This window comes from Myxocyprinus asiaticus, chromosome 17, assembly GCF_019703515.2.
Source record: "Myxocyprinus asiaticus isolate MX2 ecotype Aquarium Trade chromosome 17, UBuf_Myxa_2, whole genome shotgun sequence".
NCBI classification, from domain to species: Eukaryota; Metazoa; Chordata; class Actinopteri; order Cypriniformes; family Catostomidae; genus Myxocyprinus; species Myxocyprinus asiaticus.
This window is the reverse complement of record NC_059360.1, coordinates 29,807,745-29,821,972: the sequence shown is the minus strand read 5'-3', so window position 1 is coordinate 29,821,972 and position 14,228 is coordinate 29,807,745. Positions and strand designations below refer to the sequence as shown.

At 38.2% G+C, this 14,228-nt stretch overlaps 1 protein-coding gene and 1 long non-coding RNA gene across 4 annotated transcripts; one reads left to right on the top strand and one right to left on the bottom strand.

Annotated features, from left to right (window-relative positions):
• Nucleotides 1-1,518: 1,518 nt before the first annotated feature.
• LOC127455007 (uncharacterized) lies at nt 1,519-2,597 on the bottom strand. Its single transcript, XR_007899616.1, has 2 exons — nt 2,455-2,597; nt 1,519-2,274 (listed from the first exon to the last, which is right to left on the bottom strand). It is a non-coding gene; the product is annotated as an uncharacterized LOC127455007 (long non-coding RNA).
• Nucleotides 2,598-4,137: 1,540 nt separating this feature from the next.
• Nucleotides 4,138-14,228, top strand: LOC127454851 (isoleucine--tRNA ligase, mitochondrial-like). 3 transcript variants are annotated; one of them, XM_051722318.1, is made up of 23 exons: nt 4,138-4,437; nt 4,736-4,858; nt 5,046-5,199; nt 5,357-5,505; nt 5,940-5,989; nt 6,096-6,205; nt 6,326-6,413; nt 6,512-6,627; nt 6,728-6,897; nt 6,987-7,077; nt 7,241-7,392; nt 7,665-7,825; nt 7,925-8,027; nt 8,141-8,234; nt 8,365-8,473; nt 8,550-8,652; nt 9,998-10,123; nt 10,350-10,481; nt 10,558-10,664; nt 10,802-10,947; nt 11,039-11,229; nt 11,582-11,726; nt 13,036-14,119. In XM_051722318.1, the coding sequence occupies exons 1-23, from the start codon at nt 4,258-4,260 to the stop codon at nt 13,179-13,181; spliced, it is 2,946 nt and encodes a 981-aa protein (XP_051578278.1). In that variant the 5' UTR covers nt 4,138-4,257; the 3' UTR covers nt 13,182-14,119. The 3 variants fall into 3 exon arrangements, with proteins under 3 accessions (XP_051578278.1, XP_051578277.1, XP_051578279.1); XM_051722317.1 differs by having other exon boundaries at nt 6,323-6,413; XM_051722319.1 differs by lacking the exons at nt 4,138-4,437; nt 4,736-4,858 and having other exon boundaries at nt 5,060-5,199; nt 5,344-5,505; nt 6,323-6,413; nt 13,036-14,228.

The window sequence follows — 14,228 nt, the reverse complement described above, 5'->3', positions numbered from 1 at the left end:
TCCACTAAATAAAATCCATATCCCGACATCAAGGCCTATTACAATACTGATGAATATAGAAATGCTTACATATAACTGGACTTTATTATTATTATTATTATTATTATTATTATTATTATATTAAAATCTAAAAGGTGTGCATTATTGCTGACATCTACACACTTTGGAGTTGGTTGTATGCCTGAAAGTCATTTGCTTCAAATGTTACTGAAGTTGTATACTCTGTGTTATGGAAATGTTTATAAATGTTTTGGATTTGTATGCCCCAATGTTGCTGTATCTTTAGAGACGGTCCCTAAATTTGCAACCATTTGTGAATCAGGAACGTCCAACGTCAAGACAGCTTTATTTCATTACTAATTGACGTGGGGATGCTTGGTCACTTGTTTCTGATTTCACTGCAGTGTTGTGGAAAAGAAACTACATGTAGCTGTGCCAATGATGCCAACGTAGGATCAGTACATAAGGGCACCTTCAGCAACACGGAAAAGCGGATCAAGTTGGGTTTTGAGCTCGCGACTACATTGGTACAGCTAGTAAAAACATGCATCAAACATCCACACCAACCCAGCCTAGTTTTGTTTTGTTTTGTTTTGTTTTGTTTTTATTTGTTTTTATTTGCAGCCAATACATTTTTTCCTTCTTTTGTATGGCATTGGAAATAAATTGACAACTTTAAATTCCATGTGTACATTTGTGATCTATATCAATTCTGTAGAATTTACAGAATTTCTGTCTGTAGAACTTGCTTTTGGTACAGCATGTCACAGTCAGTAGTGAATTTTTTTTTGGCCACCCCAATAAAATCACTGGGTTTTACCTGGCCACCCCTGAAAAAAGTTCTGGCTACGCCCCTGTGTCTCTGTCTAATTTAGACGCTACCACATGATACACTTTATTTTAACAAAACGTGTTTTTTAGAGTAGGCCTATTCAATATGATGATTTTGAAGAGCTGCTTGTAATTGCACTTTGTTTGTATTATTACTTTTCGGATTAATTATTATGCACTGTAAAAAGGGAAACATATGCGATTGTTCTCTTTAGAAGATTTTTGAACCAGATTTGACTGTCACAGTTTAGTTTTGTTGGTGTAACCCAATGTAGACAGGTTGATTCAGTCATTATTAAATTATATTTTACATATTTAAATTTTACTTCTGTACATGAAGCACATATTTTCGATATATCTTGAACAGTACAATCTTAAGTGTTAATAATTATTAAAAAAAATAGCTTCTGAAGCTTCTGCATCTACACAGGATAAGAGAACTGGTGACATGCCTTTCTTGCATCAACTACATTTTATTTATTTTTTTTTGCATGTACATATACAGTAACTTGTAATTAATTAATTTATAATTTAATAAATGCCTGTGAGAGCCTTAGAAAACATGATACAATACCTTAACAGTATATGAAGTTATTTAGTCTTTTTGTCATTTCACCTATTGAAATTTAAATTTTAACTTTTTTTTTTAATCTTTTTTTTTATATAAAATGATGACATACAAACATATAAAATCATCAGCTTTAATTGTGCATTCTGAGACATTCTTAATCATTACAATTAAAGGTTCATTATAATCAATACAAAAATGACTATAGATGGATTACATAGATCAAGTTCACATAGTAAAATTTGGTGTACACATATTGCCATTACAGAAATTGAAATTATACAATATATAATGATAATATAATGCTTAACTGTTTAAAGTTTGCCTCAACCAAATATAATTGATATCCTGGGCATCTGGGAAACAGACTTTTCCAAGAGAAGTTGCCATTGGTGAACCCTATACTAAAACAGTGGCTTTGGGACAGTCAAGACAAAGAGCCCAATAGTGTGGTTCAGCCGTTGATTATCCAGTTGTAGATTTCTTACAAGCTCCCTAAAACAGGTTGAGCAAACAAATCGGTGTTGGAGAAAATCTCTAAGCTTTAAAAGATCCATTACAAATGTGAGCTGTTGGGGGTGTCTTCCCTCCCCTTTGTGTCTTCTATTTTAAAAAATTTTGGAAAAGATTGCTCTTTGGGTGACTGGATGTCCATTTTTGCCACTGTTTCAATCTTGGTCATTTGTGGTGAACATTCTCCATCCAATTTAAGATCTAGTGTGGAGGAAGCCCAGGGTGGCTGCTGGGATCAGTAGGCACAGTGTAGTGGGCACAGGACCCAATCCTGCAGCACTGGAATGACTACCGTTTACGGGAGCAGCCGTAGCTGATGAAGATGCTGCTGATGATGAGCTACGGCTTCCATCTGTGGACCCCTACACCAAACATGAAAGCAAAGAAAAGTCAGAATTAATAAGCAGGTTAAAAAGTGGACATAAAATTCACTGTTTATGTCACAATGTATTTGGAACATAATACTGATTATACTAACTGCTTGTAAATGCAATTTGTTTGTGACAAAACAAGTTCTCAAATGAAAAATGTACAGTGCCTACCTGAGTTGCAAATAATAAGGTTATAAGAAGCACCCCAAAGCACAACGCCCAAATTCTATTCATTTTTATGGTTGCTTTTCCTTTTCCCAAGAAGATTTCTACTGAACCGAGGGTCTGTGCTCAGTGATGGGAACTGACTGGGTGTTATAGTCTCATAATGATTGACGTGTGACGTTATCTAAAGACCCGCCCACCAGGTGGAGCAGAAAGATCCAGAGAGTATCTCTCAGAATCTCAGAACATTTTCGAAATGTCAAAAACGCTGAATTCAGATATTTCTCCATTCACATGTTCACGATAAGGAAATAATAAGACCAATGCATCATTAAAAAAAGCCTAACTATAAAAGTAGCTTATAGTTAAAAGTAGCTAACGAGATGCCTAAAAGCTAAATTAGACGCAGTTTATTTTTAATTGATTCTTTTTAGTGTACCTGATTGGAAAAATATTCAGTAAAATCAGAATATGCTTTTTCTCAAATCGGATGTTCTTGTTCGTGGGAAATGTAAAATAAAAAGTATATGTTTTGTTACTCGTAACTATTATTTCTGTTCATTTTATTGTTATAAAATCGGCTCGAATGCAGCTCTGAAAGGCGCCAAAATTACTATTTCTTCACTGTAGAAAATGTTTTGTCAGGTAACCTAAAGATGTGCTTCATGTGAAAACATCTTAACTTAACTGTAGCTTAATATTAAATTCAAAATTGTTTTTCAGTCTGACTAAATTGGCATGACAAACTAGGTTTGTGAACGAAAATTATTTGTATGAGTTAAATCAAGTAGAGCTAGATACTTAAGGAATATTCTGGGTTCAATACAAGTTAAGCTCAATGGACAGCATTTGTGGCATAATATTCATTACCACAAAAATAATTATGACTCGTTCTTCCTTTTCTTAAAAAAAAAAAAAAAAAAAAAAGGTCAAAGTTTTAATGAGGCCCTTACAATGGAAGTGAATGGGGCCAATTTTTTGGGTTTAAAGGCAAAAATGTAAAGCTGATAATTTTATAAAATCACTTCTGTTAAAACTCATGTATTTGAGCTGTAAAGTTGTTTAAATAGTCATTTCTACAGTCATTTTAGGGTTTTGGGGTTTGTTGACATTACATCATCATGGCAACAAAGTTGTAAAATTGGCTATAACTTTACATAGAAAAGGTTAGTAATGGATTTTATCACACTAAAATCATGTTAACACACATATTGTTTATGTCTTGTGGCTATACTTTTGAAACAGTGAGTATTTTAAAATTGTATGAATCGGCCCCATTCACTTCCATTGTAAGTGCCTCACTGGAACCTAGATTTGTGCTTTTTGTTTTTTGTTTTGAAAGAAAAGGAGGGACATAATCAATATTATGGCACAAATGCTGTCGACTGAGCTTAACTTGTACTGAACCCGGAATATTCCAAAGGTAACAATTGCAGTTACAAGCATTTCAATAACAGGACGATTTAGCAGATGGTCATGGGGTAAAATCGACATGTAAAACTCGTTTCTTCAGTTTAAAGTTTATAGTAATATAAACATTGTAGTATATTTCTCTAATAACACACTTTTTAGGCGTAGTAATTTAAACAAGCTCTTCGTTAGTGACAATCTACCACCCTCTTGAGTTTCAAATCTGCAGTAACATCATGAAAAAACGTTTTCGTTTATCTGTTGTTTGTCTCTTCACAGCTCCCGTAGTTGTCCGTTGTTTCTATCGTTCTGGTAAAGACAGAGTGCCGCCCGTGCGGAGGAGGTCACATCCCAAACAAACTCTCATCCTGCTTTAAAACTCACCTGTCAGAGTCCCACATGCTACTGCTTCGGCGTTCGGTTGTAGGTTTCGGCGGTGTGGCTCGATGGGGAGTGCGCTGTCTGTGCTCCGGAGACGCAGCGGGCCGATACCGGGACACCATGCTGCTGCCACGCACTGACTTCCCCATGACAGTGAGCGGGCCGAACCTTCTGGAGAGAGAGATCCAGATCCATCAGGTAAGAGTGACAGGCCCAGAACCAGAACAAAACCTCTGCTACAGCCACCGCTGGTGCTGTGGATCTGATCTGGTTGGTTCTGATCTGTTGCCTTTTTGACAGAACCACCCACTTTCCTCACTCGTATACAATTTAGCGCTGGCTGTATGAGGTTTCCTAATACATCTTCTTGACAGAATTTGTTACCAGCATTGTTAGGGCTGATTTGAACTGATACAAACTTCTGAGTGAGCAAAATGCACGTTATCTTTATCTACTGTTGTAATGATTGTTGTGAACTGTGGTGTGTTTTTTATAGAAATGTGGTTTTGACCAGCTGTACACATGGCAGAGAGGCAGAAAGGCAAAGAAGGAGTACTGCCTTCATGATGGACCACCATATGCCAATGGGGACCTGCATGTAGGGCATGCTCTCAATAAGGTACCTTCTGTCAGATCATAGTCACACTCACCACAAGGTATGATGTGTTCCTGTAAACAATCTTTTAACAAACCCCTTTATAATTAAGGGGAGAGATGCCTGGTTGATTGTCCTAAATCATGTTAAGTCACAGTAGCTGTATAGTTTGCCCTCAGAATCTTCAGTGGACCTCTGTTGATATCTGCAGATCCTCAAAGACATCCGGAACCGTTTTGAGGTGCTGCGAGGCAGGCAGGTGCATTATGTGCCTGGCTGGGACTGTCACAGGCTGCCTATTGAGCTCAAAGCACTTGGAGACCTAGGAACCAGTGAGCTGACCCCTTTACAGATCAGACAGAAAGGTCAGGAAGTCAAAGGTCATGTGCAATGAATGTTCTAGAGAAACTACTAATTTGTCTACATCAAGCTTGGTAGTATGTTTGAAAATACTGCCAATTTCTAATAAACAAAATTTTTAAGACTTTGATTAATGATAAAAAAAACAGTGTCTCTGTTCAGCGCGTGAGTTTGCAGAGAGGGCCATATCTCGGCAGCGTGCTGCATTCCAGCGCTGGGGCGTGATGGCTGACTGGCAGAATTGTTATTACACATTTGATGGCAAATATGAAGCAGTACAGCTGAAAGTCTTCCAGGAGATGCACAGCAAAGTAAGTGAGACTCTCTCTATGGAACTTGGCACATTCACATTCTCTTGATTTCTGAGCTTCAACTGAGTGTTAAAGGAATATTCCGGGTTCAATAAGAGTTAAGCTCAGTCGACAGCATTTGTGGCATAATGTTGATTACCACAAAAAAAAATAAAAAAAATAATTATGACTCATCTGTCCTTGTCTTTAAAAAAAAAAGACTTTCATTGTAAGTGCCTCATTGGAACCCTGATTTTTTCTTTTCTTTTTTCTTTTTTTTTAAAGAAAAGGAGGGACGAGTGGAAATTAATTTTTTTCTGGTAATCGACATTATGCCACATGCTTCCGATTGAGCTGAACTTGTATTGAACCTGGAATATTCCTATTCTCAGAATGGGTTCTTTAATTAGTTTCCCATGACTTCCACTTTTCTCTCATTTTTTTGGTGCCTACAGGGTTTAATTTATCAGGACTATAAGCCTGTGTTCTGGTCACCATCATCCAGGTAGGAGAATTTCATTTCATACTTACATAAAGACTTTGATCTTATAAATATACATTTATGATGTTTCACTTGAAATATGTGGATATGATATATAATTTTTGTGTAGGACAGCCCTTGCAGAAGCTGAGCTGGAGTATAATCCAGAGCATGTGAGCCGTGCAATGTACATCACCTTCCCTCTGCTCACCCTGCCTGCCAAACTTTCTGCAAAAGCAGGTGTGTGTCTGCTGTCTGTCCCTGTCACACACTCTTCAGATACATACACACAATTCAAATAACCTTGTATATGGTGCTTTGCTGTAACTCCTGCCAGTATCTGTGTATGTGTTTCAGAAGGTTGGGGTCATGTGTCTGCTCTGATATGGACGACTCAGCCTTGGACTATACCAGCCAATCAGGCAGTTTGCTACATGCCCAAAACACAGTAAGTTGCACACAAACACTTTTGAATCTAAGTGTGAGATTCACATGAACTGATCTGATGTCGACTGATGATGCTCATGTGATCCTGCTCTTCCTCAGATACTCTGTAGTCAAGAGAGATGATAATGAACAGCTCCTACTAGTGGCCACGGAGCGCATCAGCAGCCTTGCCTCCATACTGGGGACAAATCTGGAGAGCTTGGCAACATTCGAAGGTAAATCCTGTTATATGTTTGTCTTAAACCAGTGCACATGGTGCCTTCTTAACTGACCAGTCTCTTTTTCTGTCTATCACTCTTTTTTTTTATTCTCCAGGGTCAGATCTTGAAGGTGGAGTCTGCCAGCATCCCACAATTCCTGCAAAAGAAGTGCCTTTGTTGCCAGCTAATCATGTGACAATGTCCAAGGGAACGGGATTGGTTCACACTGCCCCAGCCCATGGCATGGAGGACTACAGTGTTGCCACACACTTCAATATGCCTGTGGTACGTCACCCAGGCCTGTATTGACCAGTCATGTGCCAGCCGGTGGATTTGGGTTTTTGGTCATGACATTTAATTTGCATTCTCTCAAGGAGTGCATGGTGGATGAGGAGGGCAAGTTTACAGAACTCGCTGGCACTGACCTGCAGAATAAATCAGTGTTAAATGAAGGCAATGCCACAGGTGAGAGAGAAAGAGGTATAGATGCAGAAAAGGAAGCATCAATAGTATAATCTGAAATTAATATGGACACTAGGAAAAAAAGTCTAGAATATCATATGATAAAATAGTATGCACGATAATACATGTAACTAATATACCTTTGGTGTGTGTTTGTGGAGGAAAGTTATCTCTATGCTGCAGGCAGCAGGTGCAGTTGTGAAGGAGGAAGATTGTGTTCACAGTTACCCGTATGACTGGAGGACCAAACAGCCGGTTGTGATCCGAGCCAGTAAACAGTGGTTTATTAATACAGCCAGCCTCAAAGACAAAGCCAAGGTGAGCCATAATCATCAACTTCACAATACACCCATAATTAAGCAATTAAGTTAATGGTATAGTTCACCAAAAAAATGATAATTCTCTCATCATGTACTCACCCTTATGCCGTCTCAAACTCGTTTGACAGTCATTTTTTTGTGGAGCACAAATTAAGATATTTTGATGGGATATGTGATGTGAATATGTCTATACAATACAAGTCAATGGGGTCCAACAGTTCCAAGCTCCTAAAAGAACAGCATAAAAAAACAGTATTTGTTTTTGTGTAGGATGCCCTGCAGAAGGTGCGTGTGATCCCAGAATCGGCGAGGTCCAGTTTGTTGGCAATGTTGGACAAAAGAACATACTGGTGTATTTCTCGGCAGAGGAGCTGGGGCGTCCCCATCCCTGTGTTCTACCATAAGGAGACTGGAGAGCCACTCTTAAACAAGTATACACTAGCACATTGCTCGTAACCCTTCCTTTAGACACTCACACAAACATACACATAAATACAACTGTAAGAATTCCCTCTTCATATCTCTCTCAGACATTCAGTGACACACATCGCTAAAGTTTTCTCTGAGAAGGGGAGTGACAGCTGGTGGGTGGAGCCAGTGGAAACATTTCTCACTCCAGAGGTTCTTCAGAAGGTACATATTTATACAGTATATTTAAGCCACAAATTTAAGACTCTGTATAGTGCTTAACTTTGTGAGTGCAAAATGAAATGAACTGCTAGAAAGTGTGTTTGTGTATTTTTCAGAGCAAAGCCGGTGGAGTATCTGATTATGTGCGGGGTGAAGATGTCCTGGACATCTGGTTTGACAGTGGGACCTCTTGGGCTGCTGTACTACAGGGTGTGTCAACAGTGTAATGCACAACTATTATGGATGTGCAAAACTATCAATTTCATAATCAAAAAATGTTTGACTTTCTCCAGTTCCACATGTGTCTGTGTTAGCGTTTTTGTCACTGTTTCTCTCTCAGAATCAGACCTACGTGCAGACTCATATGTGGAGGGGAAAGATCAGATCGGCGGTTGGTTTCAGGCATCTCTCCTAACCAGTGTAGCTGTACGGAATAAAGCCCCTTACAAGTGAGTGAGACAAATGTATTTGTCTCTCATACATGCCCAGACAGTCACTCACCTTGTGTCTTTGTGTATATTTCAGAGCGCTGGTGGTCCATGGTTTTGCTGTGAGTGAGAAAGGAGAAAAAATGTCCAAATCTATAGGCAATGTGGTCGACCCAGATGACATCATTAATGGAGGGAAGGTAAAATAGCTCTCTGTCTGTCTGTCTGTTTATCTGTCTGTCTGTCACTCTTTTTGTCTGTCTGCCACTCTTTCTTTTCTGTCTGTCTGTCACTCTTTTCTGTCTGTCTCTGCCTGTCTATCTGTCTGTCTGTCTGTCTGTTACTGTCTGTCACTCTTTTCTGTCTATCTGTTACTGTCTGTCACTTTTCTGTCTGTCACTCTTTGTCTGTCTGTCTGTCTCTTCTTTGTCTGTCTATCACTCTTTACTGTCTGTCTGTCAATTCAATTCAATTCAAAATGGCTTTATTGGCATGTCTTTAAATTATACAATATTGATAAAGCAGAGGTTGTATGTAAATAAAAATGAACAACATATTAATCTATAGTTTAAGGAATATTCCGGTTCAGTACAAGTTAAGCTAAATCGACAGCATTTGTGGCATACTGTTGATTGCCACCAAAATTTATTTAGACTCGTTCCTCCTCTTTTTTAAAAAAAATGCAAAGATCGAGGTTACAATGAGGCACTTACAATAGAAGTGAATGGGGACAATACTGTAAAAGTGAACGTGGCCAATTTTTGGAAGGTTTAAAGGGAAATGTGAAATTTATAATTTTATAAAAGCACTTGCAGTAATTCTTTTGTTAAAACTTGTGTATTATTTGAGCTGTAAAGTTGTTTAAATCTCATTTTTACAGTCATTTTAGGGTTTGTTGACATTACATCGTCATGGTAACGAAGATGTAAAATTGGCTCTAACTTTACACAGAAAAGGTTTGTAAGTGATTTTATCGCACTAAAATCATGTTTACACACATACTTTGTCTTGTGGTTTTACTTTTGAAAAAGTGAGCATTTTAACCCAGCCTCACTGGAACCCAGATTTTTGCATTTTTTAAAGAAGAGGAGGAACGTGTCGAAATAATTTTTTGTGGTAATCAACATTATGCCACAAATGCTTTCGATTGAGCTTAACTTGTATTGAACCCGGAATATTCCTTTAACGAATGTAATACAAAGTAACATATAAGATTCCTGAATGGCAGGAGACCACAGTGTTGACGTAAAACTGAATTTCACTCATGTCTTCATATGCACATACATTCACTTACATACAGTAAATATACTGAGGATCACTGTGGTGAACAATTGGGTGACACACTGGGGTAATACACATAAAACATATTCACTCACTGTCTCTCAGGCTGACACGCTAAAACGTATCTCACAGCCAGTGCTGCTGTGTCCCTCTCCAAGTATTATTTTCATTTTTGTTTTGTTCTGTCTGTCTGTCTGTCACTCTTCTTTCTGTATGTCTGTCTGTACTATGTTATTGTACTAAATATCTGTCTATCTCTCTCAGAACTTGTCTGTCTCTCCTCCATATGGTGCTGGTGTTTTGAGATGGTGGGTCGCGGAGTCAAATGTGTTCTCTGAGGTTCAGATTGGCCCAAACACACTAAACACTGCCAAAGAGAGCATCAACAAGGTCTGTCGCGCATCAAAGGAGATAACATTATGAATTTCTAAATGTAATTGCTGCCATTGGGTATTTAACGAGCCTCTTCCAAATATCAAAACAAAGATTAATCCATTATGTAAAAAAAGATTGAGATAAAGTTTTTCCTTTTGGAAGGAGATACATATGTGATTTTCCGTATGTGTTTATGTGGTAGGTTTACTGAAGGGCTCTCATTCTCTCTCTCTCTCTTTAGCTGAGGAACACTCTGAGGTTTCTCTTGGGGAATCTCCAGGGCTTTGATCCTCGTTCTCAGGCTGTGGACCCCAAACAAATGCACTACGTAGATCAGTACATGCTGCACCTGCTTCATACCTTCAGCATGAAGGTCAGTTTTTTTAGTGGGAGAGTTGGCATGCATGTTTGTTTCACACACCTTGACTGTGTGTGTGTGTGTGTTGTAGGTAACTGATGCTTACAGTGAGTTTGATAGTGGTCGAGTCATCCGTCTGCTGCAGGCCTTTATCACCAGAGAATTATCCAACTTCTATTTCAGCATCATTAAAGACCGGTAACCATTGATACTTGAATCCATACATTTATATAAATCTCTGTTTGAAAACCCTTAGACAATGTTATCTGTTCTGCAAAGGTAAACATCACTGATTTTAAAACACTGGATGTTCACTTAATGTCACACTCTCTTAGGTTGTACTGTGATGCTGAGGACTCTCTTGGTCGGAGGTCGTGTCAGACAGTTCTAGAAGAGATTCTGGATGGAGTGACTCGCTCAATAGCTCCTGTCCTCCCTCACCTGGCTGAGGAGGTGTACCAGCACGCACCTGGACATGATGGTAGAAACACATTATGCCCTTTAGACACAAAAACACACACTATGCCATAGCTATGCATAATCTAGCCTGTCTAATTTTTCTTTCTCTGTAGAGGGGGAGACTTTGTTTCGTACTGGTTGGATTAAGACCAGTTCTGTATGGCGGAGGCCGGGATTGGAGGAAGCAGTGGAGGGCGCGTGTGCTATTCGAGATTCCTTCCTGTCATCTATTCCAGGACGTAACGCTGCAGAATATGACCTCATTATTTCCATTGAGCCTGGCCTGTTCTTTGAGTTAATGGAGGTTAATCATGGATTTTCATCATGGATATAAAAAATAACCAGTTTGATATGTTAACCTTTTGCACTTCAACGATTCACTGTAACGATTAGGCTAAATTATTTACGTTTACTTGGGAATAGGATAACGTTACTTTCCATAAGTGGTTTCTTAGAAGTTTACCTCATTATCCATACATGTTAATATCCTGTAACAGATTATTCTGACTTATTTTAGTGAAATTTTTCAAAGGGTATATTCAGATGTACGATGGCATGAACATCAAATGTACATTGCACAAATGATACAACTATACTAGTTCATTTCAACTGGGTAGTTCAAGACTTGCTTACTCTGTTCCTCTTTTCCCTCCCAGTCTCTTCAAGAGGAGCCCACCTCCACCTGCTCCCAACTGACTGAGCTCATGATGGCCTCACGTATCACCCTGATGAACTCTCTGCCACGGGATCTGCCATCGGATGCTGTCACCAGCTCAGGAAAATTTCTCATCAACATGGAAGGTGAGAAAAACTTAACTTTGTGGTTGTTTTTTTGGTACAAAATACTTGATGCATTTTTACCAAGAACTAACATCAAGCACCTTTTTATCTGTTTTAAAATCCAAAACTAGGGTTATGTCTAAGAAACCAGGCCAAACTATGGATTCTTGGCAGTTAGTTTAGAAAGGATTAGTAACATTCTCACAGTTGAATTCAACAACTGAAAATTCTGTTATCATTTACTCACCTTCATGTTGTTCCAAACCCATATGACTTACTATCTTCTGCAGAACACTAAAGGAGATGTTAGGCAGTATGGCCCCGATATACTATATACAAAATCGAAACACGAACGGGTGTGAGGTCATTTAAAACAAAATCGGTGGTTTGTAACAGCTCCTTGGGGTGAAATTTCAGGAAAACCTTTTTTCAAGACCATGTCATGCAACATTCTTGTTTGTTTGTTTTAATTAGTCTACCAAAGGAATACAATCTACTCAAATACTCTAAAGTTCTCATTCAGTCATGTGCCACCTGGAGCAAAAGCCATTTACACATCTGCCCAAAGAAAAATATGCCTATCATCATTCTTTTGTCTGTATTTTGCTCATTAACACTCCTTTATACACCCATCTTTGCAGTAGTATCAGTGTTATCATAAATTACAATAACAGTGTAATCGGCGCATGTTAGTGCATTAGTGCCATGAATTCAGAATGTTAACAAGACTTGTTACTGTTAATCAAAAATTTTCAAGTGGTTAAAACAGCATCTTTTACTGATCTAGAGTGAATTCTACTCATTGAATGAAGCATAAAGTCACAGATAACACATTTTAATGTCACATTAGTTAAGGTTTTACATTTAGTCTAATGCATCCTCATATGAAATGTACTTTTAAACGCTTCGCACAGTGGTGTGGCAGGTGTCTGAATGTTCCTAAAAGTATACTGTTGCTCGTCTGTTTCAAACTTTGTTTTACCGTTGAACGAAGAACTTCTCTGGAAGTATATCAGGTCTTTAGTCTCAGTCACCATTTACTTGCGTTGCGCTTTTTTTTTTTCTCCATACAATGAAAGTGAATGGTTACTGAGGTCATTCTGCCTAACATTTACTTTTGTGATTGGGTTTGGAGCAACACGAGTAAATGACAGAACTTTTATTTTTGGGTGAACTGTCCTTTTAATTAGCAACATGTGCGGTTAAACCCACTTTAAAGAAGATAAAACTTATTGACTAAATTAGAGACTCTTATGGAATTTTTATTTTTATCTTAATTGCTTTTAGAATTCTCTCATTCTGCAATGCTGTTTCTCTGTGTGTCCTGTAGGGGGCATGATTTGTGAAGAAAGTTCATATAGTGTAGCCGCAATGCCCACCTCTCTGTCTCGCTGTCCGAGATGTAGGCGCTGCACATCAGATGAGCCTGACTGCCTCTGCCCACGATGCCAGACCGTGCTGGAAAATGCCAAGTAACTATCCTGACTGTTGCTATGACTACTGCCCACTCACTGGCCCCTCCTTCTCTCTGATCACTGCAAGGGCTATGATGAACCAATAGGAAGCTGCTAATGTAACAAGCAGAAATTTGTCAGGGGTCAAACAGGAAATGGACTGTTAGAAATGAATTGAGCAAAAATAATTGGGAAGGAAAAATTAAACAAGACACTTGGCTGAGATAACATACATATTCACTCATTTCTGAGCATGTGTACTTCATTTAGAGCACTTATCTGGGATCTGCGTTAAAAGGCATAGTTAACCCAAAAATGAAAATTCTTACATTTTCTCACCCTCATGTTGTTCCAAAAACATCTGTATGATGTTAGGTAGATAAACAGCCTCAGTCACTATTCACTTTCATTGTATGGAAAAAATATGCACTGGAAGTAAAGCAAATATTCTGATTTTGTGTTGTGTTCAGAATAACGTGAGGGTGAGTAAATGATGACAGAATTTTCAACCTGTTAAATCCTAATAATTATGATTAAATCATTTTATTATAATATAATTACAGGGCTGATGTTCGAAGCTCAGTGCTGTTACAGGTTTATTAAGCCTACTGATTGAAGCAAAAAGATTGTCAATACGTTGGAGAGAATATTTGTTTCTGTATATAGCTAAATCTATCTACATGTACAAGTGTTTGCAATGGGTGGAGGGCTCCATTCAAAACATTTGCAACTTTATTTGCTGTAAATTCACATTCTGTATGTCATGAAGTGAGTTTTCTGTCTGCAACATTTTTATTGTGATTTTTAACTGAATGACAATACTGTATTGAAAGAACTGTATCACAGGAGTGTGTCAGTTTTAAGTTTTACTGTTTATCTTTATCTAAATTATGCTTTATTAGATCATTCCTAAGACAATAAACATGGTACAGAGTACAGACAGAAAAGAAAATGTTTCTCAGTCTAATAACTACACAAGTTTTTCTGACCAAAGTCCCACTAAAAAAATATGAAACTAGTTGTGGATTTCAGGACCCCTATTTATGGTCCTATCTAATTCAAGCACATG